The sequence below is a fragment of the Gigantopelta aegis genome, chromosome 2 (assembly GCF_016097555.1).
Source record: "Gigantopelta aegis isolate Gae_Host chromosome 2, Gae_host_genome, whole genome shotgun sequence".
NCBI classification, from domain to species: Eukaryota; Metazoa; Mollusca; class Gastropoda; order Neomphalida; family Peltospiridae; genus Gigantopelta; species Gigantopelta aegis.
In genome coordinates, this window is record NC_054700.1 from 5,673,203 (window position 1) to 5,699,440 (window position 26,238).

Consider the following 26,238-nt stretch of genomic DNA (forward strand, 5'->3'; position numbering starts at 1 on the left):
ACGTTCGTGCTCAAGTATAGCGAAGGGTTTTTTTCTTTCATGTCCTAGTATAGCGAAGTTTGTTTTCATTCCCAAGTATAGCGAAGTTTGTTTTCTCTTTCATGTCCAAGAATAGCCAAGTTTATTTTTACGTTCATGCCCAAGTATAGCGAAGTTTGTTTTCTTTTTTCTTTCACTAGACTCAGCTGGAAGTCCTGCCGCGGCTGATCGCCCAGAGTCTGTCCCAGCACCAACAGGAACAGCGACAGTGCAGAACAGCAGAACTCCGACCCATGGAACCTCGGCGATTCTCTCCCCCTCGTCGACGACGCCCCCTCCCACAGTCATTGAACACCAGTAGCCAAATATAACGATCACGCGACCATGCAAGACACCCACGTACCTAGAGGCAGGTCGACGTCCCTCAATCCCGATAATAAAAATTACAACAAAGACCACCCAAATGACACGAGACTATGTGCACAGAGGGACAAGTACCGCGCCCAGTACAAAGCCGAAACTTTCTGAGAAGCCCTCCGAACCAAGGTCCGGGAAGATTGTGAAGATTTGGAGTTTGGACTCAAAGGTCTCAAACTAGACTCACTCTGTGTGCAAACTGCATGCGGTTAGAGACGAGAGTCTTGGGAATGAGTCATGAGTTTAGATTCTTTAATGTTTACCAATCAAGAACCGGCATCAACGGAGCACAGGAAGTTACGGATCGAAGGCACGCAACAGCGAAATGTCAGGGATGAAGTGTTTTCAGACTTAAGACTCGTTTATACATTACTGCGACTGCTATACAGTGGTAAAGTCATATTGAAGTTGCATTGACAGGAAACCTTTATACGATTGTGAGTAGTGATGCTGCCAAATCATAATCATTCTAATAAATAACAACAAGAAACAAATTGCAACTACAATAAAAGACGGATTGAGTTGGTGAATGACAGAATTTGATACAACATGGTCATCTCAGTTTAGAAATAACATTACCAACATGACAAACTGAATGCAAACACCATCGCCTGGTGTAAATTCTGTACAATCCACATAATGTTCGCTGATTTATGATATCAACCACCAACGAAGAACATTCTAAAGTCTTCAACACTTCAGAGCGAAAGGTTTACGATGACATGGACACATCATGTAAAATCTCATCAAGTTTACACTCAGTGCTGTGACAAAGTCTGGGCGATGCAGACAGTGTTCAGTTAAAATGTGAGGACTTTGTCAAAGGCTTTGGTCTGGACGTTACAGCTTCATAAGCCAAACAAAACGCACCTGACGAATGGTTCCGATTCCACGTTCTGTACAGACTGTGGGTGCTGCTGTTTAACACAACAGCAAATGTTTTGTTACAGTGGTTAAAACGTAGAGTGTTCATAGCTCAGGAGGTAAAGAAATTCCATACAGCTGGTTATGTGCACCGTTCAACATGAAAACAAACAGTCGTAAGGACATTCTATGCATTTAGCAGTGGAACAAATAGTTAAATGACGCATAATTGGGTATAGCATGTAGTGTGTACTGTTTAGCCTGAGACCGAGCGGTTTACGCTGATGGTGTAATTCTGTACAGTCCACTCTTTACACCATTTAATGCAAGAACAAATAGTTTGCCCTGTTTAAGATGAGAATAAATGTGATTCAGTAAAATGGAAACACTGCACTCTGTAAACAATAACGAATGCTATGTTTGTCTGGCAATGTTTCAACCTTACAGCGTTTAGGATTAAAACAAATAGTTTACTGTGATACGAGAATTCGGTACATCCGTAGCTGTTCACACTTAGATTTTGAAATTGCTCTCGAGTGATATGCGGATTCTGAAAACCTAAAGACTTAATGTGCACTGTTTACGAGTGTTTGGAGTGATATGAGAACCCTGTTCCACCTAGAGTGTGGTCTGATTAAGATTCCTTTGGAATGGTGTGAAAATTGTGTACAACATCATATGTAAACTGTTGGACATTGGTATGAAAAGTGTGATCGGTTGGACTGGTATGATACTGGCATTCAACCTGAAATGTGGACTGTTTTATGATCGGTTGGACTGGTATGATAGTGGAATACTACCCGAAGACTGACTTGGTATGATAGAAACTCTTTAAAACCTAAAATGAGGACTGTTTAGACCTGAAGTGAACACCACTGAAGATTGATTTTGAGTGATATGGGAATTCTGTGAAACCTGAAATAAGGATTGTTCAAGGTTAATTTTAAGTGAAAACTCTGTATAACCTGAAGTCAAGACAGGACTGTTTTAACATTGATTTTAAGTGACATGGGAATTCCGTGTGACCTGGTTTGCAGTGAGCTCCTTGTGGAACCCGGAAGGACACAGCATGAGGAAGTTGCCTGCTAATGTGTTTGTCCACTCAGACAATCCGATGCGCTAGGAGGCAGACATTAATTCTTGGTGGTCGGAGGTAGTTCCAGAATTCATCCCATAGAAGTGGCAGAGACAATCTTGTTTATATATCCACTATACAGAAAGTAAATCATTTATTTAAGCCATGTCAGCATAAGGGAATTTGAACGACAAAGCGGTTTTCTGAAAATATACGATATACTAAACCAGGCTTAAGATAAAAATGTACGGTACCTCCCAACCCTTCCCTCCCTTCTCTTCACGTCTTGATTAATTCTGGAACAGACCTTACAGATGAATGGACGACCTGCACCAGGAAACTGCAACGATCCAAAAACAGTGCCTTGGGTGTGCTGTGGTCAGTTGACACTGTCGAACTACACGTGAACTGCACGTGCGCTACATGTATACAAGCACAAGAAACAAAACTGTGCACAGTATACGATCACCATTCAGTAAACTGAAAAACGCATCACTCATAAACGTCAGACACGTTCTGGGGGCTTCAGCTTTCGCTTCTTAGACTGGTTGTTTGCATCTAACGTTAAACGAATGTGATAGCACATAGAGTACGATGGAAACCAGTCGAAATGTTCCAGAGCGTTTACCACCCGAAGACGCCAAATAGTCGTATTCTAGCATTGAAATATTCCTTTCCTAAAACAGTCATAAATTATAAGAACACCCACCCACCCCATTTCCCATTTGTTCGTCATCACATTTTTGGTTTTGGTTTTGGTTTTGTTATGTGTTGAAGTTAGTGTATTCATAAAACATTTAGTGACCCGACTAAAATCTTTGAGAATATTTTAGGGAATTAATCATACGATTTTGACATCAACTTTGTTAATAATTGGTCTGCCATTATTCACTAAAACAATAGTAATAATACATTTTAAAATCACTATTTTTATATCGTCATTGTAGTGTAACACGTAAGTACAAATATATTGTTTGCTTTTATTCTATATATTGTAAGTTTCTTTATCTTGAGTGAACTTAAGGATATATCATCAAATAACATTTCATTAGTCCAACAGTGAGATGGTACGTAATAGCTGGCGCCACAATCTGATAACCGATTTTCTTTGGGACATACTGTAAAGAGTAACAGAATTCCAGATACGATACCATTCCCAGAGAAATAGCCATCCTCCTTAACTAACTTGCCAAATAAAAAACAAGATTTGTTTACGAAAGCTAGTTTAGAAACTTAATACAATATAACTATTCCAATAGCATTCATGACTTCACAGTATACATTGAGGCCTCACACGAAGTATAAATTATAGGGCGAAGTCACTTCTTTCTCAAACTAAGAAAAGATGAAGCTTTTAATAGGAAGGAGATTTGTTTTTCTTTCTTTAAAAGGTCATTGCCAGGGTGAAGTCAAGCTGATCAGAGCGAAGTCTTTGCTCACTTCATCCACTCGCGTGAGGCCTATGCATAATTTTCAAATGATTTAGTAACAGGTTCAGTTCTTGCTGTATATATCTGGAAATACTAGCCTCAAATAAATCCAAATTTAACCTACACCTCATCTGTCCATTGCATATCGTAAATGGTTAGTTCTAGACATACATTTGGGCGTTTAGTATCAAGTAGGATCGTCATTTTCTGATTATCAGCATCGCTGCCCTGGTACTGCAAAGTTTAGTAAGTGATGAATTAACAAAATGGCTTTATTAAGCAGTTCAAATGGTGGTGTTGTTCCTCACATTTAACGATATTTGTCAGGATTCTGGCTGTATTAGTCTGATGTTTATTTAAACATAACACAATTCATATACTAACCCATTTTCTTCCCGATTTCCACGCAGCAGGACAAATAAGTTTTGGTCTTTATGTGAACTCCTCCATCTTTGTTTTGTTCTTTATGTAAAATTTCCCATCTTAGATCTCGCACCTATATCTGTCCACTTTGTTGACATAAGATACGCATGTCCTTGCGATATATCACCTACTATCTGAACTATATTTGAAAATTTAATCTCCAAGTTCAGATATGCGTTTGTACAAACATGGTATGATTTAGGGTAGGGGTTCAGAAAGTAGCTCCTATTCATGGTGGCGTTATTTTCGACTCCGTTGTGTGCAGTAATACAATTCTGGTTGTGTTTATGGGCGTGTTTCGTCCTATAAATTGTACGTATCTTACTAGGTTTGCCAACCATTGTGCTTTCAGTCAATCTGTTTCGGGCGTAATCAATTAAATACATCAAGTATATTGTGTAATGTACTCCAAGGCTATCTGTCTAGTCGATTCTGTTTCATCTCGCCAACCTCTGTCGCCTATACAAATTACTTAAAAGTCTGCCTCATCCATTAAATTATAATGTTAGTAGGAGCGAAAAAACTGGTAGACATTCCTAGCAATCAAAGTTGTTGCTCTAGTGAAGAAGAAAACATATGGCTGGAATAATTTGAGAAATAATATTCCCTGTCAAGATCTCCAGTTCACACAGCTTTTCGCGATAGATGATTGGTAACTACAATGTCATAAACTCGAAGGTGATAACGTTAAGTTTAATACAGCTTCAGATATGTTTTAATGTTTGCAAGTTTGCAAGTTTGCAATATGAGTTGTAAGTTGTAAACACATGTTTTAATAGGATACACTTAAGAAATAACCAAATGGCAGATTTATGCATGTATCGCAGCGGAAACACGTAAGAAATAACCAAATGGCAGATGTATTGCATGTATCTGCAATACAATGTGTTTTTAACATTCAACCATTCTTAAAAAAAAATTATTTACTGAATCACCAATGAAAACGTTTGGGTTTTATCGTACATGTTGTTCATATTCTGTTAATCATGATCTTTCGTTTTCACACTTCATACTTTCTTTATTAAGCAACATGAAAAAACCCCGGAAATATATAAACATGTATGTATGTATGTACGTACGTACGTATGTACGTACGTATGTACGTATGTATGTATGTATGTATGTATGTATGTATATGCATTTGTACAGTGTTCGATACAAGTGCATAAAAAAACAAAAAGTTCTCAACGACCACCTATGACACTCAGTCTTTTGGCCTGTATATGCGGGTGGTCGTTATATATAGATAGAATAATTATCTTGGTATGCATAGCTATTCTGAAATGACTGTTCTAGACATGTTATTGCTATAAAAGTTCTTTTTGACAGACTCAATTGTATATTGAATAATTCTGTAAAGTACCTTTGGGACCGTTCACAAATATCTGCATTTTCAGTGGCGTACGCTTCAGTGTGCGAGGTTGGGGGGATAGGTGGGGGTATGTTAATGCAAGAGTAAGCTTTTAAAGTTAATACAAATTTGATTAAATACAGCTTGCAAAATAGAAATGTTAACATTTGTAGGAGAGGGTAAGGGACTAGCAGAGGAGAATAGTTTTTGTAAGACGTGAAGATGTGAATAATTGTTGTTGCCCTTTGAAGTTATACATAATATAATCCATATTCATGTTACTACCAAGTACAGTGTTATTAATATGTTTATATGTAAATATTGTTTATATGTAATTATATGTAATTATTCCTGTACATACTCAACCAGAATGAAGTTGATTTATACTATTCACTGTTATTCCTTCCTCAATTCTTACCAATTTCATGTGCAGTTGTTGAAAGTATTGCTTTAAAATAACATTGTGAAAAATAGAGATTCACCGAAAATCTAGATTTTTCATCCACTGCTCTAATGTTCGATTTTACATGTATGCATCTGTGAATCATAACCCATTTTGGAATGACATTAAATATTTCAATCTTTCATTCATTCATTCATTCATTCATCGATAATTACATGTATATCCATCCATTCATCCATTCGTTCATTTATTCCCCATGGTTCGTAGAAACAATATTCCATTACTTCGTATTGCAGCTTTTCCCTCCGATGAATCCCAAAGAACGTATTTCCGTTAGCCTTGATATATCGTAATTTAGTCTTAATGCACAAGCCATTGACCTTGTTTTGACGAATGTCATTATGCAAGAATGTTTGACGTGTTTCCGAAAACATTACTTTAAGCCAGACAGACAACAGTAAGTTCCGTGTTTACTGTCTTCACTCGCGACTGAAACTTCGAGTCTAGACTGACGCTACACAAATTGAAGGATTAGATCTGGTGTTATTACAGTTCGTTCATGTACTGCTCTTTGAGACTCTAAAATTGCACTACCTCAACCCATTGATTTTCTTTGGTCAGATAGGTTGTGGCTTTGCAATTATGCAAATTTCCAGAACTTGCCTGCTTCCTACCAACTCCGCATCACACGTTTATTAGATTTTGTTAAACTTCCACAAAACCATGACAAAAGGTTTGTTTTATGCTGTTTAAAATCAGTTGGTTTCAAAAACCAAATTACTATTGTTAATTACATTAGTAAAACAAATGGGATTGATTTTAAGAACTTGGTTTACTTGCCTAGTGTATTGAATGATGTTCTAAATACTGGTCTGTGCTAACACCCTTATGGAAGATCGCTTGCTATTTCTTAGTTCATGCATTTTATTTTACAACATCTGAGATGCATGGTTCTATAGACATTAATGGCATCCTTGCCCTCATAAAAATCAGCGATCAAGCAAAACTCTCCTTTTGTTCTATTTTCGCAAACATCAAGTGTGTGTAAAAAGAGTAATAGTGGTTTCATAATGTGCCCCAACGGGCATTAGTTAATATTGTTTCCCATTTTAGCTCAGTTAATAACATGCTGGATTTGGTTCGAATCCCCTCAGTGGAAGCTGGGATAATTATTAAAGAAAGATTATTTGCAGAATAATGAACCACAGTTGTATTTGTCTGCATTATATCATTTCTCTCTTTTTTTCGTTGTTTACCTACAAATATCCAAGTACACAGTTTTAAGCGATTGTTCGTAAAGTTCCTAATTCAATTGTTTAAAATGTGTTGTTGTTTTTTTGTTCAAGGTTGTAATTATGATCGAGAAAAGAAGACGTTATTCATTGTTATTAATGTGCTCATCATCTACTGTCTGTGTTGGGTTTCAGTTAGTTTCGTCTTTCTATTTTTCTGCATCAGTCCGTCCGTTGTCCATTCTGTAAACGTTAAGACAATGTCATGGTGTGTGTATCCACATGTGTATTAACATTCTTGGGTTACTAATTAAATGAATTACAGAACAAAAAGTGGTGTTCATTACGTCTGTGATTCCTTGTCTCGTATTCTGATTAATTTCTTTGGTACCTTGTATACGAATAAATACTTCGAGGCGGTCACAGAACAAAGATGCGAAAATAAAATATTGCTATGGATATTTTGAGAGAGAAAAAAATTCAATATTTTATTTATATTTATTATTAATATGATGATGATGATGGTATTATTATTATTATTATTACTATTATTATTAGTAGTAGTAGTATTTTGCTTTTGGTGATTAAAAGAACTCAGCGGTCAGTTAGGCTGTTTTGATCTAAGTGTACGTGTATCCGTGTGTTGTTTCATAAATCATGCATCGTTCTTCCATTCCATTTAAATCCAATGCAATTAAGTCATTTGTCTGTGACGTTATTCTTATTGCGCTCTTTCTTGTTCCTGCAGTACTGGGGGTAAAACATTGTTTTATAAGTTCAAACTCTGTTGAGGTGTTGATTATTAGCTTTTGGTTTTTTTCTTGGTGACTTTGTGATGGGAGTTATTGTTGCAAATAGTTTGCTTATTTTCGTCATTCCCTAGTATAAAAATACAGTGGTCGATTAAAAAAACAAAAAAACAATATCGATCTCAAGATTTTGAGATAAATACTTAATGTGATGATTTTCAACCAGACATGCGTTGGCAAAACTCTTTAATGTGATGATTTTCAACCAACCATGCGTTGGCATGGCGCCTTATTAAATACATGTCTTGTTATTGTGTGATAGTTAAATGATGTACAAATAAAAGATGAATAGAACAAGGGCTCCCAAAGAATAACGACCTACAGTATTTGGGATTTTGAAAAACTAGTCTCTCTTTGACCACCAACACACACACACACACACACACACACACACACACACACATCCCCCATCCCCACTATCAAAACGAAAATGCAAGTCCACTTGTGTAATTGAGAGGGCGTCTGTCTGTACGTCTAGGGGGGTTGGGGTGTGTGGGGTGATAAAGTAAATGCGATTTGAAGGGTAGCATTTAAATTGGTTACGAATTGGGAACGACATGTGCCGATTACGAAGTATCAACTGAAGTTGACATTATTAACGAGTGAACTCTTCACTGAAATAAATATTGTACAATATGGACATTTTCAAGTCCGGGGAAAGATGGGACCCCCCCCCTCCAAAGATCATATCTGGTGTGGGTTAAACAGACCTAAAACATAGATGACCAGAGTCGGTTTATCTTAGTAGCACAGCTACGAGCCCCGCAGTGATATGTACATTTATTTTCCCCTTCTCCCCGAGGAGGCTGCAAAATATATATCCTGGGAAGGCGGCCCCGCTGTTAATTGTGCTACCGGCCCCGCGGATCAATAAACCGGCTCTATAGATGACCCTGATTGCAGTTTCCACAATCCATTTCAAAGTTTTAAAGTAGGATCTACTCTACGTTTGCGCGCATCACACGGTAACTGCGTGTAACTAGAGCAATTAACACGGAATCTCATTATCATGTCTTACACAGGTGGTTTGAGGTTCGAGGTAATATGGCTTTGTTTAAATGAACTGTATAAATCCAAGTGCAATGTTAATACCATCCCTTGTTAACAGTGCATGTTTACTTTGTTAATTTGTTGTTTTTTTCTTCTTTAAAAAAAATATATTCCCTGTTGCTTTTTACAAACCAAATCATCTGAGAAACAAATAAAACGTTGTAAATAGTCGATGCGTTTTGTTGTGTGTTGCATGAGATCCATGTTTACACATGATGCACTCAACACTTATTTAGAATTATATGAAAAATTGGTTTAAAGGCCTTTTTAACGACACCACTAGAGCACAATGATTTATTAATCATCGGCTATTAGATGTCAAACATATGGTAATTTTTACATAGTCTTAGAGAAGAAACCCGCTACATGTTTTCATTAGTAGCAAGGGATATTTTATATGCACCATCCCACATACAGGATAGCACATACCTTTGGTATACCAGTCGTGGTGCACTGGCTGGAACGATCTATCAAGCCAGTTAAGGAGAGTGGTAGTCCTCCTATAGACGGTGCAGGAAGGATGTCGTGGTCGCATCGGTCATACATACTTGACCCATTCATTTATTTTGAAGAAGGATCCTCCACCTCAAAGAAAATCGAAAAGATATATTTGGACAAACAAATGCGATGGAATCATTTCGATTCCATCCAGAACTTATTTTACAGTTTCTACGTGATACCGACTTTTACTCTAAATTTTAATTATATATATCCGTGATATTGGTATTTTGTGCAGTTCTTTACACTGGTTTTAATTTAACTGTTGAATTTTTATATTGATGTTGATCATCACTTTATTTGTTTGCATTACCATAGCTTAACACCCAATAGCCGATGTATTTTTCGTACTGGGGTGTCGTTAAACATTAATTCATTCATGGCTGGAGCGAGAAATAGACCAATGAGTCCACCAACGGGTATCGATCTCACATCGACCGCGCACCAAGCGAGAGCTTTACCACTGGGCTCCATGAGCAAGATAAAGTTGATATCTTAAGACAGTAACCTGCTATTTTCTTTATCCTGTAATGCTACATGATACGAAAAATAAATGAAACCAAGTGTTATTTACAAATTACATTTGTCTCACCAAAATATTTTTGATATTTTGGCAACAACTGTTCACACTTATTTATCTCGAATGAGTGCTGTTATGTACTTATTAAGATACTTATTCACATTTACGTTGTTACCCTCACTTTTGATCGTTATGCCCTTAATCTCCACATTGGTCGAGGCCAAATGGCCTTGCCCTCTTATTGGCAGATTTCGAGACCTGCATTAATAATTATAAAATATGGGATTCTTGATCTAGTAATAAGAAACTTCAAAAACTCATTGCTTAATTAAAACAAAAGCATTGCAGTTGATAATGAACAATTGTTTATGGCAAAACAAGATGAAGAATGAATACATACATACAAAATACATGCAATTGGATGGAATGTGTACATGTATTTGATTCATTTTTACTAATGTCTTTGTTCGTTTAGCATCCACACAGACACGTAATATATGATGCACCAATGGCTCCTGGAATATCAACGCTAAAAGGCTAGCTCCTGTCGAGGACAACAAAGCAATTATAGACTAATTTAAAAACAAAAAACAAAAACAAAACAAAAAACTTACCAGGTGTAACATAAAATATTGTTCGATTCTGGTTTTCTGACCAATCCTAATTTTAACCTGCCAACCTAATACTTTTTTTTTTTCTTTTTTTTTTGGGGGGGGGGGGGGGGGTTTAATTAGTACCAAAAACAAATTGTACAACACTACATTGATGTTCATAATTTTCAACAAACAAAACGTTTCTCATCGGTCTACAAAATTATGTTGTTTCAGCATATACCAGCAGGAGACAAGCAATTATTTTTATTTAGTCATATATAAAGGGGGCATCCCAAATGTATGTACACCCTGAGGAGAGATGGGGAGTATTACATATGAAGAGAGTGCAGGAGAGGAGACGGGGAGGGGGCTTCACTGACAGAGTATATATGGCAAGCTGTCAATTGTATCTATTGTACTTTTTCACTACGGAAGAATGACAGTTCATGGGGAGGGGGAGTAACAATCAAATCTACAAAAGTTGTACATTTGGAAGGGTGTTAAAAAAAATCCTAGATTTTGTGTGTACGTACTTTACAGATGGCCCCTTATCAGGAATTGTTTTTGATGACATAATTTTATTGAAGTACAAGATGAAGATTTAGAAGGCCCAGTCAGCCTGCCCACTTTCGGGATCGGGTAACAAGCTGAAAATATGGCCTAGATTCTAAAGCAAACCGTACACATACATCACTGTCGCCTTGGCTCTGGTGTGCTTCATATACACTGTACTTCTACTTTCCAAAATGCCTGAACGTAAAGATATAATTCAGCTGATTGTCACAAATTGAATTTTTTATTTATTTCACAGACAAGAATTAATATATATATATATATATTATTACAAGTGAGATGACAAGTATTCTGTGAGTACTGCTAAAGCAATACGTTATGTCATCCTCCAAGCCCAACAAATGTTTGTATCTCCAAAATTCATAACTGTGAAAAATGGGTATGTCGCCATGAAAGTCAAACTTGATCTGTAATAGAACATGACAAAGCTATACACAAATTTCAGTTTGATATTTTAAGGCATTGTTTAAAAAAAACATCCAGAAAACTGTATGTGGGACAGATGGACGGATGGACAGAAGGATGGAGATGAAACCTATAGTCCTCTCTGGTTGGACACGCAGACAGACGGATGGAGATGAAACCTATAGTCCTCTCTGGTTGGACACACAGACAGACGGATGGAGATGAAACCTATAGTCCTCTCTGGTTGGACCGGTAGGTTGTAGGTTTTATTACCCAGAAATGTTATGAGTGAGTAGATTAATTAACTTCCTGTTCTAATGGCTACAAACTGGGCATAGTCTCTTTTATTCGTAAATGGTTATTATCCAAATGAACCCAAACTGGGGAAAATATTAACACAGTAAAAACTGGTGATCTATATAACTTCACTAAAACTGTGTCACAGTTATGCACAATGAATCAAGTTATATGCATGTAGCAATCAAACAAAATGGTACATATGTATATGATAAACATTTTAGTTCACACATTTAATACAGTTTAACAGATATGCAAATTTATCAGATATTAACTCACACACATGTATAACATGTGGACACTTGTATATGTAATGTTAGATCACATGTATAACATGTGAAGAGATGTATAAAGTATGTCTGATTAAACAATGTACATACGGATGTGTATATAGATACATGTACAACCATTATACATATAACCTGAGAGACTATCTAAAATCCGGTACTTCTTTTACTCTTTTCTATCCGGAGGCCACTTTGAAAACTGCCATTGTACAATGTGTGTGTATGCATGCGTGTGTGTGTGCATGCATGTGTGTATGAGTGCATGCATGCGTTTGTGCGTGCATGCATGTGTGTATGAGTGCATGAGTGCGTGCATGCATAAGAACGTGTGTATAAGTGTGTGCATGCATAAGAACGTGTGTATAAGTGTGTGCATGCATAAGAACGTGTGTATAAGTGTGTGCATGCATAAGAACGTGTGTATAAGTGTGTGCATGCATAAGAACGTGTGTATAAGTGTGTGCATGCATAAGAACGTGTGTATAAGTTTGTGCATGCATAAGAACGTGTGTATAAGTGTGTGCATGCATAAGAACGTGTGTATAAGTGTGTGTATACGAATGTATTTATGTAGGTAGGTATATATGTACATTGTATGCACACATCAGAACTTGAACTTAACAGCAGCATCAACAGCAGTTACTGTAGTTACAGTATGAATTTCATTATGTCGGGATTTTACCAATTGAATTTGATCGTCTATGGATTAAAATGATTGCCATGGGTTAAATACATAATTTTGGGGTTTTGCATTTGCTGCAAAAATTATGGTTTTAAAATTGCTGTAGGCATGCAGGCTCAAACTTGCCATGGGTGAGCATTTTACCTATGGCAAAACCATTTCAAAATTGCCAAATGTAACAAATGGCGCATTAACAAATACTGAATTTAAGTTAATAACCTATGTCCCCATTCTTGACATTATCAAATTTCTTTCAAAAAAATACCCACGTACACGGCTGGGTTTTTAAAATTAAAAATCTGTTTTCGTTGTAATAAGAATATTTTTGATTATAAAAAGCCAAGAAAAACTGACAGGACTCCAAAAAAAATGAAGATCAACCTACAAATTCATATACCATAAATGCATTTATCTTAAGAGTGTTCACAAACTGCATAAATATTATTTCAAAACATTTCTCAAATAACATATGCTGTAACATACAACTCTCATAAATATAAACAAACTCAATTTTAACACATGCATGCAGAAAAACTTTCACAGAAATTTTTTTTCAACAAGTGATATACATTGTAACAAACACTGAAATGGATGACAATATGAAACTTGCTAAACCCAAAATGTTAAACCAATGAAAATTAAAAAAAAAAAATTCACTGAATTAAATAACTTGCCCACATAAACCATCGCAATGTATGTTTAAAAAAACTTTAATTAAAAGTTTAATTTAATAAATTTCAAAATTGTTTTAACATGCATTGAAAAGAATATTCATAGATGTGACTATAAACCAAGTTTCACTGATGTAGGACTAATAGTTTATGACTGATGGAGCTACATGTAAATGAGTAATTTTAACATTGAGCTAAATGCAAAAGATGACACCATCATTATCACCGTCATTAAAAAATAATACCCATATCTTGCCTTTTTACTTCATAAAGGCGAAAACAAAAATTAACTTTTATTTTTCTTCTACATGAATTGTAATTTTTGTTTAAAAAACAAGGTTATTACAGGGCAAATTAAAAAGAGATGTCTAAATGAAACAAATCTTAGTACAACATAATCAAAATTCTTAATCACATTCTTAAATTTTCATATGTATCTAGCTTACTTTATTATTAAAAATACTAAGGAAAGCACAAGGCATAAGGCTTGAAAGCACAAGGCATAACGTGTTCTCTCTGATGTATCATCATCTGTTTTTAGGCATCATACTCTACACGTTAATTCAGGAATTTTCCCAATATCTGATTTGCTTACAAGACCCTCTAGGTAAATGTGTTTTATTTTATGTATTTATTGAGGGATAGAGGAGAGACAGTAGTCTATGAATACATATATGATCATATGGGATATGCTTATAACACTTTAGTACAGACTAAGTATTTAAAGACATCACACACATGCGTGCAATTTGTATGGTGTTGCCATGTCTCTATTAGACTCTTGAGTCTTGACTCTAAAATGTTCATAAGAACAGTGCCTAATCCACCACCAGGATATTTTGAACTTTAAATGTCTAAAACATGTATTGTGAGCATTTAGTTTGTCTATTATTAATTAGTTAACAAAAATATTTTTGCAGGGGGTGAGGTGGGTGTTACAGATTTTTAATATAAGTACAGATTTTTAATATAAGTACAGATTTTTAATATAAGTACAGACAACTGCTAACAATGACATTTTATCTAACCTATATTTCAAAAGGGTAAATTTTCCAAGCAGTTAAAATACAAATGAGTACCTGATAACTATCTTAAATATGTAAGTTTTCAATGGATTTTGTTATCAATTTAGTGCTAATAAAGATTTCATAATTATAAACTTATCAAAAATAGCACAAATAATTCCTCCTTTATAACAAAACAATGTATGGATAGGTGTTACCACAGATTTTCAGGGAACATTTTGTTTAGTATCGTATTGCGATTCACTACACAAGTTTCAGAGATTGCTAAAACATTTTACAACATTAAACAGTAGTTGCTAATCAATTTTCAACTGACTAGATATATCACTAATCAATTTTTGGCAAACAAAATGTTCCCTGGTTTTAGATATTAACTGGAGTCTTTGTATAGTTCAGACCTTAGGAGTACAAATTTATCAAATATAGCAAACATATTTCGTTGTTTATAAACTGTAATCCTTTCTGATTAGAGTCACCATGGTTTTAGATATTAAACAGCTGAATAATTAAGGACAAGGATAAAAACAAAAGCGCTCATGATTCTTCATTTATATTAAGCAAAATTGTGTATGGAAAATGTTACCATGGTTTAGATATATCAACTGGATGCTTAGACCCCCTAGTAATGACTTTACACATCTAGTTAGAAAATGCTAACCCAAATAGCACAGATCAACTAAAACCCTGTACTGTTAGTGTCACTATATTTTGAATATCAACTGGATGCTTAGTTACAATCATATATTTACAAAACTCTCAAAAATTGCACATATCAACTAACACCCTGTATAGATAGTGTTTCCATGTTTAGATGTCAAGTTGGTCGCCTACTTATCATCTTATAATTAAAAAATCTTTCAGACATTAGAACTCATAATTCCTCCTTTATAACATTTTCGTCTGCACCATCTTCATCGTCACCCTCGTTTTCCTTCTTATCACCTTCCTCTTGTTTGTCAACACCGCCAGCTTCATCGGGTGTGTCTGCATCTTCGTCTGGTTTTTCTTCATCTTCTTCGGGCATCGTATCTACCTCTGCCAGTCCTGTAGCCAGTGGAACACTGAGCTGTTTTTCGGAGCATGCCGCTGAAATAAAAAAGATGGTATCTTGTCAACAAGAACAAATATTTGACTGATCTTGGTTGATTTGTGTTTTTAAAATGAAATAGTCAGACTTCTTTAGCTTGATGTTAGCTAGAGATAATCCGTGCTTCATGGTTGAGAATATTAGGCGAGTTCCAGGACCCGTGCTTATAAAACTTTTAGTGTCCAAGCTCAATCTTTAATGACATCACATCCATACAATTTGTATGACGTCGCCATGACAGTGTTTCAGACCCTATTAGAGTCTCGAGTCTAGACTCTAAAAGTTTTATAAGCACCAGGCCAGGTGAGTGATTTGCGTTCTATCGGAAAAATCATGAGCAAAGCTTGGACTTATTGACAAAAAGAAGTTCTGAATGGTACATAGTGAACAATCACTAAATCACATGGAACATTTTGTTCAGTATCGCATCGCGGTTCGCTATGCAAATTTCAGAGATCTCGACACAATTTTAAACATTAAACAGTAGAACTTTACTAATCCATTTCTAATTGACTAGAAATATCGCTAATAAAGATTTTGAAAACAAAACGTTCCCTGAATCAGGTTAATGATGTTCAAACACTAGGGCTAGTTGGGGTTGAAGTAGGTTCTTTTCAAACAACCAGCGGAAGGCATCTTGTTACTATAAATGTAATTATAGGTGGACAATAAAAACTGCTTTATAGATGAAATTAAGGTGTGCTTGAGCATACAAGCGTGATGATGCTGAAGTAAGAAATGTCTATTTACCTGAAATTTCTCCACACAGAATACTCTCCAGACTGGTGTTTGGAATATTTTCCTTCTTCAGCAGACCAACAATATCATCCTCATGTTCCTCTAACACTGACTCACACTGGTTATCAAAAAAGTAAAAAAACAAAAAAAACATTAAAGATAAATAAATGGAATACATTTTTTTTTAAAGTAAATACATTATAGACAGTAAAGTCTATGTTGTTGTATTAAGTAGCGACCTAAACAAAATGACAAACAGTATCAAATTAACTTCGAAGTAAAAGTGAATGAATTATCAGAAATAGGTATTTCCTATACATGTATGTCAATTTTTCAAAGGTGTTCTGTGGAAAAAACATGAAAACATTTTTTTCATAAAATCATTAAAACTGCCTAGTGTAATTAATAATATTAGGAGCTTAAAAATACACATTAATACAAAGACATTTACATGTACATCTTCCTTACAAAAAACATATATACTAAATTCAAGTCAGAATACACATACATGTATTTTCTAAGCAATCTTTAGTTGATGACACCTAACCATATTTGAAACTATGGCCATTTGGAAGGAAGGAAATGTTTTATTTAACGACGCACTCAACACATTTTATTTACAGTAATATGGCATCAGACATATGGTTAAGGACCACACAGATATTGAGAGAGGAAACCTGCTGTCACCACTTCATGGGCTACTCTTTTCGATTAGCAGCAAGGGATCTTTTATATGCACCATCCTACAGACAGGATAGTACATACCATGGCCTTTGTTACACCAGTTGTGGAGCACTGGCTGGAACAAGAAATAGCCCAATGGGTCCACCGACGAGGATCAATCCTAGACTGACTGCACATCAAGCGAACACTTTGCCACTGGGCTACATCCCGCCCCTAAGGCCATTTGGTTTGTGATATATGATTATTTTGATACTTTGATGACAATCATTTGATACCATCAACTTCACATAACTTAGCACTGCTTTAGAAATAAGATTTTCTGTCTGCTAAAAACACAATACTGGAACAAGTTTCTGATAAGGCGTTTATACAGTTATAGCACTGGGATCTTACTGTTAATATGCATCATGAACTACCAGATAATCTGACCATAAACACTTTCTGAATGAATACATTGTAGTTATTTCACACAAATTAATGATTCGGAGCATAATATATATATTCTATCACCTAAAATAAAAGCAGAGATTCTTCCTACTATTAACGTTTTTTTATTATTAACTTTCATACAGGGATTTAAATTTTAATTTTTTTACCACTATCCCAAAGGAATAATGAATTTCAAAAAACACTATTCTGTCTAAAAATGTACTATCCCTTCAATTATTAATGTACCACTAGTTTTCCTGACTGTGCTACGTCGCCCTGTACAACATTGTGTAATGAACAATTGCTTATATACCAATCTATGCATTACTGCATACTAGCTGGAATTACAAATGAACTCACTCCAAACATTAGTCTTGATCAAAAAGACGTTTATTTTATACCGGTAAGTGCATGAAAAAGGTCTTAGTAGTGCAAGAGGATTTGTTCTTCAAAAAATGTAGCTGAAGAAAAAGCGTAAGCGGAATAGTTGCAGGCGATTTTCGATATTCTGTGCTTTATTTTCACTTTCATGACGGAATATTGGAAGAATTGTTTTACTATTCCGTTTTGAAATTTACTATTTGTGGAATAGCGTAAAATTTGACCCCTGTCATAGAGACATAAAAGTACATGTACTCCAGTATATTTTATACATGTACATGTATATAAAATAGTACTTACATAAAATTTTAACTTTTTATGTAAATCTGGGTTCACATCAACTTTTTTTAATGATATGTATTTTCCATCCCTCGCCGAAGTGCGAACGATGTTTGTTTGGCCATCGTGGGTCATCTCGGCATAGTCGCCCATTTTGTCACACACCTGTTCCAGCATCTCTGTGATATGAACGTCTGATCTGGCGTATGGAACCTGGAATTATGACAAATAAGTTATGATGCGATCAGATGATTAAATACAGTGAAACCTTTCAAAACCGGACCCTCTATAAACCAGAATTCCCCCAAAACCGGACATTTTTCCACATTTCTTTTTTAAAAATCAGTGCAGACATTAACCTCTCTAAACTGGAAACCTCTTAAAACCAAAACATTTTACTTGGTACCGAGGGTGTCCGGTTTAGAGGGGTTTCTCTGTAATAAGAAATCAAAACTGAAAACATAACAAGCCTTGAAATAAGCGGCCGGTCACGGTCATTGTCCGGTACAAATTTGTAACTTGTCAGTAACAATGTCGATTGTGCCGGTCATCATGTCCGAAGCTCGCGTTGTAGTAAAAGCCGGCTGTTTTGGAGTCGAATACACTTAATGCACAGATTAAAAAAAATATTGATTACGAATGAAAAAACACAAATGTATACCAGTGGGATTCGAACCGGTTTGCGGGGCACTTGACAGTCCAACACGAAGTTCATCTACAGTCCGTGTACCTGTTTAGTAGGATTTTTCATAGTCTCGATTTTGCGGGAACTTACATTGTAAAAAGTGATGTCACGCATATTAGTAATTGACCTTTCGTACTTAGCGTATACTTCCTGTGGCGTTTTCGTTTAAAGTTTGCAATTCAAATTGCCTCGTGATTAACAATTAAAGGATGTTGAACAAAATAATTTCAGTCTTTGCTGTAAAAGGACAGACAGGTACCGATAATGACAAATCAATTGTCCCTGTTCCTGGTATCCGCAGCGGGCAGCCGCCGATTAAATCCTGCCCCAAAAATTCCCAAACGAATATCCCGCAGAGTAGTATCTCAAAATCTAGCACTGAATTAAAATGGCAAAAGGAGGGTTTGGTTAAAACAAATGCCTCTTTGTGGCTACAGTTTGAATGTGAGGTTATACTTATGACGTGCTCGCTCTGTAAAAAATTTCAAAAAGAAATGCAGTATAATCACAATTTTTCGGACGCATGGATCAAAGGGTCCACAAATCTGCGTGTATCAAATGCTAAAGATCACTCGGCAACCAAAAATTTAGAATATTACCACAAACAAGACACTGATTACACGCGTGCGGTTAGGATACAACAATTGAAACCCATGATTTCTAAAATTATAGCTCACGTCGCTCGCGGCCGGTTAGGATACAGCTTTACCAGAGGACATATATTAATGCATCATAGACTAGTAAGTACATAACAATAATAAATGTCATCATTTGGTGACTATCGCCTTAATTGCTGCATGGTATTTTTATTTACAATGTTTTGTGACAGGTACAGTTTCTTTTATGTCAGGCACAAATTGTTTGGTGCAGGACATTGTGTCAGGTACACCAAATTTTTTTATTTCAAGGCTTGCATAAACGCAGAGTTCAAACTATAGATTATTTGTCATTTTGTCAAATATTAAATATGCGTACAAGTATAAAATGATGAATTTGTCCATACTCAGTATTTCAAAATACAATGTCATTTTGCAGCCTTCCCTTTGTGACACTTCAAAAGCACAATTTGCAAAATGTTCTGCAGATCTATGTACCTTTTTGTCCAGTTTACTGACTAAGAGGTATTCACTCCCCTCTCTGACATTGCAGTACAATTGCTGGCTCAAAGGGATGATCATGGTGCATGGTCTTCTACAATGTATATATACTGACAGTTTCTAGCTTTGAAGATTAATTTTTAGAATGCAAAACTGAAAAATTGCAGAGACTTTTTCTAGCCAACCATAAAAGTCACCAACAAACCATTTACATTCCTTTTTGTACCCCATGTTCTCATCATAATAGTGTACATAAAAAAAAAGAGGATTATGTAAGAAATAAATCTAAGAACATGTCAGACGTGTTTAAAAGCATATGATGGCAATAACACACACACACACACATTGATATACAATGCAGACCACAGACTGTATGTTCAGTAACATAATACTGACAATTGTGAATGGCCTATTAACTGTCTTTAAAGCCTTTAAGGTGTTAAGTAACTTTATTTTGGGTGCAATCTCACTGTTTGCGATTTTCTAATATTTCTGGCAACACTCCTCTTTATTAATTATGATGCAAACTCAAAGCACTTGAAATATGCATGTAGACTGGTAATACAACAGATGTAAAAAGTTGTAAATTATAGTATTCTCCCGGGATGTAAAACCCAGGCTATAGCTGCTATCTTTAGCTTGAAGGTTGTCTGTAGTAAGTCATTACACAACTGATAATCACATCTGTAAATTTGGTGTTAAAATATTACTATGACGTAAACCGGACAGAATTCACAGTGGTGTAATGTAATTAAAACACAATGGGTGTAACATCACAATTGCAAAACCAACATTAAAGTGGTCAATATCAGCATATATTACACCTCAAATAATGGCTGTCTGTCTCGATAGATAAAAACGGAAATTGAAAAAACAAGAAAAGAAATAAGATTGCATGTTAATTTTTCTTTTACGCACTGAATTTTGTCTGTCTGATTTACAAGACAAAATAATCTTGTGACAATAAAAAAAAGTTAAAAAGAAAGAGAAAAAAATGAAGAGAATGCCATACCATGTATCGTGCTTGATTTCCCTGTGGATCAATTCGGAAACTTCCCACTTGTACTTTCTTGTCTGGACTGACTTGACTGATTGCATATGCCAGTTCATCAACTACGATGCGACAAACTGCCAAAGAAATATTGTTAACTTTTATCAAAATAGCTATAAGGTGAAAAATGCATACTAAGTTCTTGAGCTTGTGAGATGTCAGCACTGAATCTGTTCCCATTTCAACCAAAGAAGGAAGGAAATGTTTTATTTAATGACACACTCAACACATTTTATTTAAGGATATATGGCGTCAGACCACACAGATATTGAGAGGAAACCTGCTGTCGCCATTTCATAGGCTACTCTTTTCGATTAGCAACAAGGGATCTTTTATATGCACCATCCCACAGACAGGATAGTACATACCATGGCCTTTGTTACACCAGTTAATATTTTCATATACTTACCATTTGTGACACCCAATAGCCGATGTGTATTTTTGTGCTGGGGTGTCGTTAAACATTCATTCATTCATTCGTACACCAGTTGTGGAGTACTGGCTGGAATGAGAAATAGTCTAATGTGTCCACCAACGGGGATTAATCCTAGACTGACCATGCATTAAGCGAACGCCCTTTACCACTGGGCTACGTTCCGGCCCCTCGTTCCAACCAGTGCTCTACAACTGGTATATCAAAGGCAATGTTAAATACATTATGAAGGGGAAATTGATATTAACGAGACTCCTTCTCACTATTCAACACATATTGGGATAAGTAATCTCTGTGTATGTACATGTGGAATCATAAAAATTAAAATTTCTTTACTTAAGTCATGTACATGCATACTAAATTTAAATGCTACAGGGCAAATGTGGTGTTAACTTTTAATCCCTGCAATTAAGAAAATGTATGCGGCAAAAACACATGCCACTGGAAAGAAAATGAATACAATGTATAGTCCAAGGAAAAAATATGTTGTACATAGAGAATTAAAAACACTGCTGATTCATCATTTGCTGTGGGCAAATGCAGGGGTTGACTGTGGTTCAGCAGTATATACATGTGCAGTCATGATCAATACAGAACTTCACATACATTGTTTTCGCCTCTTATGTATTACACAAGTTATTTTGCACAAGAATATATATATATCACGAGACCTCGTAGCGGTCAAGTGGTATGTTCTTGTTCAAAATAAACGAATGCAATAAATAGGAAGCGAAAACAATGTATGTGAAGTTCTGTATTTATTACATACCTTCTTTTATGTTTTACAAAAATGGTTTTTGATTTAACGTCATAACAACAGTTTCTTAAAGGAGGGGACAATTAAGGCATTTGGCCTGGTATGCATATTCAACGATATATAATGCACATTATTGCTTAATATCAACAAGTATAATCGTATAGTTAATTAATAAAACGGTTAAATGTGATGGCTATTATATATAACGGGCGCAGCCATTTTGTACCATCCCAGTGAATACGCCCTCTGGCGAGCTGCTGGTTACGTAATACCTAACGCGTCACATCAGGAATTAGTCTTTGAAATGAAGAAACAAAACATACCTGATTTTTGCAGATGCATCGCAGTGTTCTGTAATTATATCCATTCTAGTAAGTCAACACCAATTATATACTATTTTTCAATACAAAATAAACCACCATTGTCAAAGTGTTGAAATAACTGTATTATGTTTTGTACATAAATTAACCCACGTACTGAAACAATAATCGGAGTGTTTTCTTGGTTAATTGGTCTTTTCTTTCCGTGGCCTTTCTGTGGTTCCTGATTGGCAGGTGTATATTCAGACGGTCCCCAGACACTGTGTCTAGACACACTAAAAAGATGTGCTTCTTTTATGAAGATCACAGGGTATTGTGTGATAACAGCACAGATACACCTCAAATCGTAATGGACATTACCAACCGCCCTGCTTTATTACTGTAAGTAATTCTGTAAAACCCTTGATTAAGTAGACTTTCCCATCTAAAATCACAAAACTGACCAATTACGTTGTCCCAAAGAAAAGAAAAGTATCACTTGGGTATCGTGGTAGTTTTTGCTCGAACGTGCCCTATCAATAGGCCTAATAGTATGCATTTTTTTCTTTTGATTTTTTAAAAAAGAAAAAATACTATAACTCCATTTCATTCTATTGATGTAACCTGAAATATATTTAGTTAAAATAGTTTATTATACTACCAAGTCATTTATGTTGTTTTACAAGTCAGGTTGATGAAAGCGAAGTGCCTTGTCGTAAATTAGAGCATTTGTTTACACTAGCTGTGCATAGAGAAGATGGACGGAGCTGACATCATTTTGCCCCAAGCTATACCACCAGACATCACAAAAACAAAACAAAATGGCTGCCCCCAGTTAGCAGGAATAATCATGTTTTTTTATTAATGCGTTTTTCATTTGTTAAAGTGTCAGTATGTGTTGGTGGTCCGGGTATGCATCTTTCCAACACATAAGGCTCTTGTTTGAGTTGACCCTACCTTTAAATCTATGATCAAAACTCCTTTCATAGATTTATTAACGTTAAGAATCTTACTCTGTGGTAACAGTGTGTAATGTTTCAAATACGATGTGACATAATTTCTAAATCATATATGATGTCAGTAAAAAAAAGGCACTAACTCCAGTGAAAATAAAAAGGGAATTTCCCATTTAAAAGTTTTCTTTTACTTATAGTGATGACCTGACAATGAAAGAATCAACGAACCTGTACAGTACAAATCTCCATCTTTCTTGCCTTCTACCAGCAAGACCAACAGTCCAAGACAAAGTGAAGTGCCTAGAATATCCATCTGAAAAATCAATAACAAAACAATATATAGGGAAATACCCTGTACAGGTACAATCTAGGCAAATGTATCAAATATTTTACAGGTACCTGTATATGTATGTTTGATGGGAATAATTAATAAGAAAATATATTTTAATGCACATTAAATTCTGGACATATAATCAATTTGATACAAAAAGTAACCATAAAACAGAATGTAATCTATAATTTTGGATATGCCAAACAGACAAGTGTTTTGACATATTCAATTGAAATTACCAATGGACAAATTGTTTTAATCCTGAGTGTCATGATTGCAGTTTGTTAATGTCAATAACAAATATTTCACATATTAATTAATCACTAACACACACACTACAGAAAAAAACTGATAGTACCTACATAAATATCTATGTACATGTATTAAACTGAAACATATGAGGTGATCTTTCTTCCTGTGGTGTATAAATACATGTACTAAATACATGTAAATGTGAAATATTTGGTATCAGCGAACTTGAAAATAATAAATATAATGGTATTAAACATTAAATGTACAATGTAGTATTATTGTTATACTTAGTGGTAGACAAAAATTCAGCTCTTCAGAGCAAAATATATGTATGCATGTATATTATTATTTAAACCATCCTTGAAAATGTCTGTCTATAGTTCGCAAAACACAGAGTAATATTTTAAATGAAATTTGGCACTGTACTCAGGATTTTATCCAGGATCTCATGTACCATCCCCCAGACAGGATAGTACATGCCACATCCTTCAGTATACATGTACCAGTGATGATGCACTGGCTGGAACGATAAACAGCCCAATAGACCCACTGAGAGGGATTGATCCTAGAGCACCATTTTTGTCTGCACAAGATTTGGGGGAAATCTAATGGTAATGAAAGGTAGGATTTTAGCTGTCAAAAGGCTAGTTCATCAAGATTAACCTCGCGTGCAAGCACAACGGCGAGGTTTATCCTGCCTAGCCATTCAGAGTACTCGGGCTAGTGTGCAGGTAGCCTGAGTACTCTGACTGTAAGAGAGCTAGATGGATATTTGGACAGTTATACACTCTCATTACAGTCAGAGACCAACCTATGTCGCCATAATTACAAAACTCAACGATCTATTTCGAGACGTCGATCACGTGATCGCCCACTGGGCGATTCCGCCTTGTGCAGCAGTTACAGGGGCCCGTCTCATACCAAGCAACGTTACAACATGGATTAGTTTCGTTTTGTGTTTCTGCGATGGAATGTGCATGCTGTAAAGAACGTTTCGAGGATAAAAGTGGACGGTTGCGTAGAACAGGAATTTGTGCACAATTCAAAGGTGGGCCCAGTGCTGCACAGACATTAAGTGATGTTTTTGATGTAACTGTCACTCCCGAAAAAGAATTATTCTTCTGTCTCCAATGTAGTTTGACGATTCGTTCCTTGGACACAAAAAAACAAAACAATTGTCAACTGTGGAGATAAAATTTAGAAAAGTTAAAAAACCCAGGCTCATACATAGCCACAAAACTGCCAGCCACCCCATGTGCCCGACAAACACCAAAGCGACAGAGAGTGGTACACACACCAAGCAGGCATACCAGTCGTAGATAAAAGACTTTTTCACCTGGAGAAAAGGTGAATATAATATTGTTTCTGTGTGTGTGTTTGTTACTTTTACGAGTTTTAGATTAGTGTAACCTCATTGTAACGTCACTTGGTATGAGACTGCCCCTGTAACTGCTGCACAAGGCGGATTCGCCCAGTGGGCGATCACGTGATCTACGTCTCGAAATAGATCGCTGAGCTTTGTAATTATGGCGACGGAGTGTCACGAAGCGTAGCTGAATGTGGGTGCTGTCGGATTTCTTTCTGTAGTATGTGTATTAGTGATTAATTTGTGGATTTTTTTTTATCAGTTAACTCGAAAATGATCGATGTAAAGGTATTTGACGTCAAACATAGGATTGGTGTGGTATTAGAGCGGGAATCTTTTTCAACTTTTTGGTTGTCAGGAATTACCAAAAAAATACATAGGTTGGTCTCTGACTGTAATGAGAGCGTATTTATGTCCAAATGTCCGTCTAGCTCTCTTACAGTCAGAGTACTTGGGCTAGTGTGCAGGGAGTGTTCTAGACTGTGGTGAACGAATTTTATAAGGTCCAGATCAAGTTCCCCCTGAAATATATTTTTAAAATTTGCATGCGCAGGGGTTTCGATCCCCGAAACCCTCCCCCTGCACCCGTACCTGAGCCTGAGGTTGATCGTATCAACTCAAATCGGCTTTATGAGTCTGTATATTTACCTGAATATTCAAGATGTGATCTTCTTCTTGAAACTCAAGGATAAAGCAGCTTCAGGCTTAGCAGGGTTTGTTGAGGTTTTTTAAATCAATAAAATAAAAATAATATCTTTTTTACAGACGTGTCAGCATGAAATTTCTGCACGTTGTCAACATCATAAAGCCGGAAGTTCCATACAACATT

General features: G+C 35.8%; 2 protein-coding genes across 3 annotated transcripts in view; one reads left to right on the top strand and one right to left on the bottom strand.

Annotated features, from left to right (window-relative positions):
* LOC121380361 (small conductance calcium-activated potassium channel protein 2-like) overlaps positions 1–9,201 on the top strand; it is a 165,472-nt gene extending 156,271 nt beyond the window's left edge. For both annotated transcript variants that reach the window (XM_041509145.1, XM_041509153.1), the window contains one exon: positions 180–9,201. In XM_041509145.1, the coding sequence (XP_041365079.1) occupies positions 180–350 (171 nt within the window). In that variant the 3' untranslated portion in view covers positions 351–9,201. The remainder of the gene's footprint in view (positions 1–179) is intronic.
* A 1,198-nt stretch (positions 9,202–10,399) lies between these two features.
* Positions 10,400–26,201, bottom strand: LOC121380384 (protein canopy homolog 1-like). The gene is made up of 6 exons (XM_041509176.1): positions 26,058–26,201; positions 23,689–23,773; positions 20,977–21,092; positions 18,204–18,395; positions 16,422–16,527; positions 10,400–15,670 (listed from the first exon to the last, which is right to left on the bottom strand). Exons 2-6 carry the CDS (start codon positions 23,771–23,773, stop codon positions 15,456–15,458), a joined length of 714 nt encoding a protein of 237 aa, XP_041365110.1. The 5' UTR covers positions 26,058–26,201; the 3' UTR covers positions 10,400–15,455.
* Positions 26,202–26,238: the final 37 nt, after the last annotated feature.

Coding starts and splice junctions, on each gene's coding strand:
- LOC121380384 (XM_041509176.1), bottom strand. CDS start 23,773: ATGGATATTCTAGGCACTTCACTTTGTCTTGGACTGTTGGTCTTGCTG. Junction 21,093..23,688: donor TGGAGATTTGTACTGTACAG/GTTCGTTGATTC, acceptor TTTCTTTGGCAG/TTTGTCGCATCGTAGTTGAT. Junction 15,671..16,421: donor TCTGTGTGGAGAAATTTCAG/GTAAATAGACAT, acceptor TTTTTATTTCAG/CGGCATGCTCCGAAAAACAG.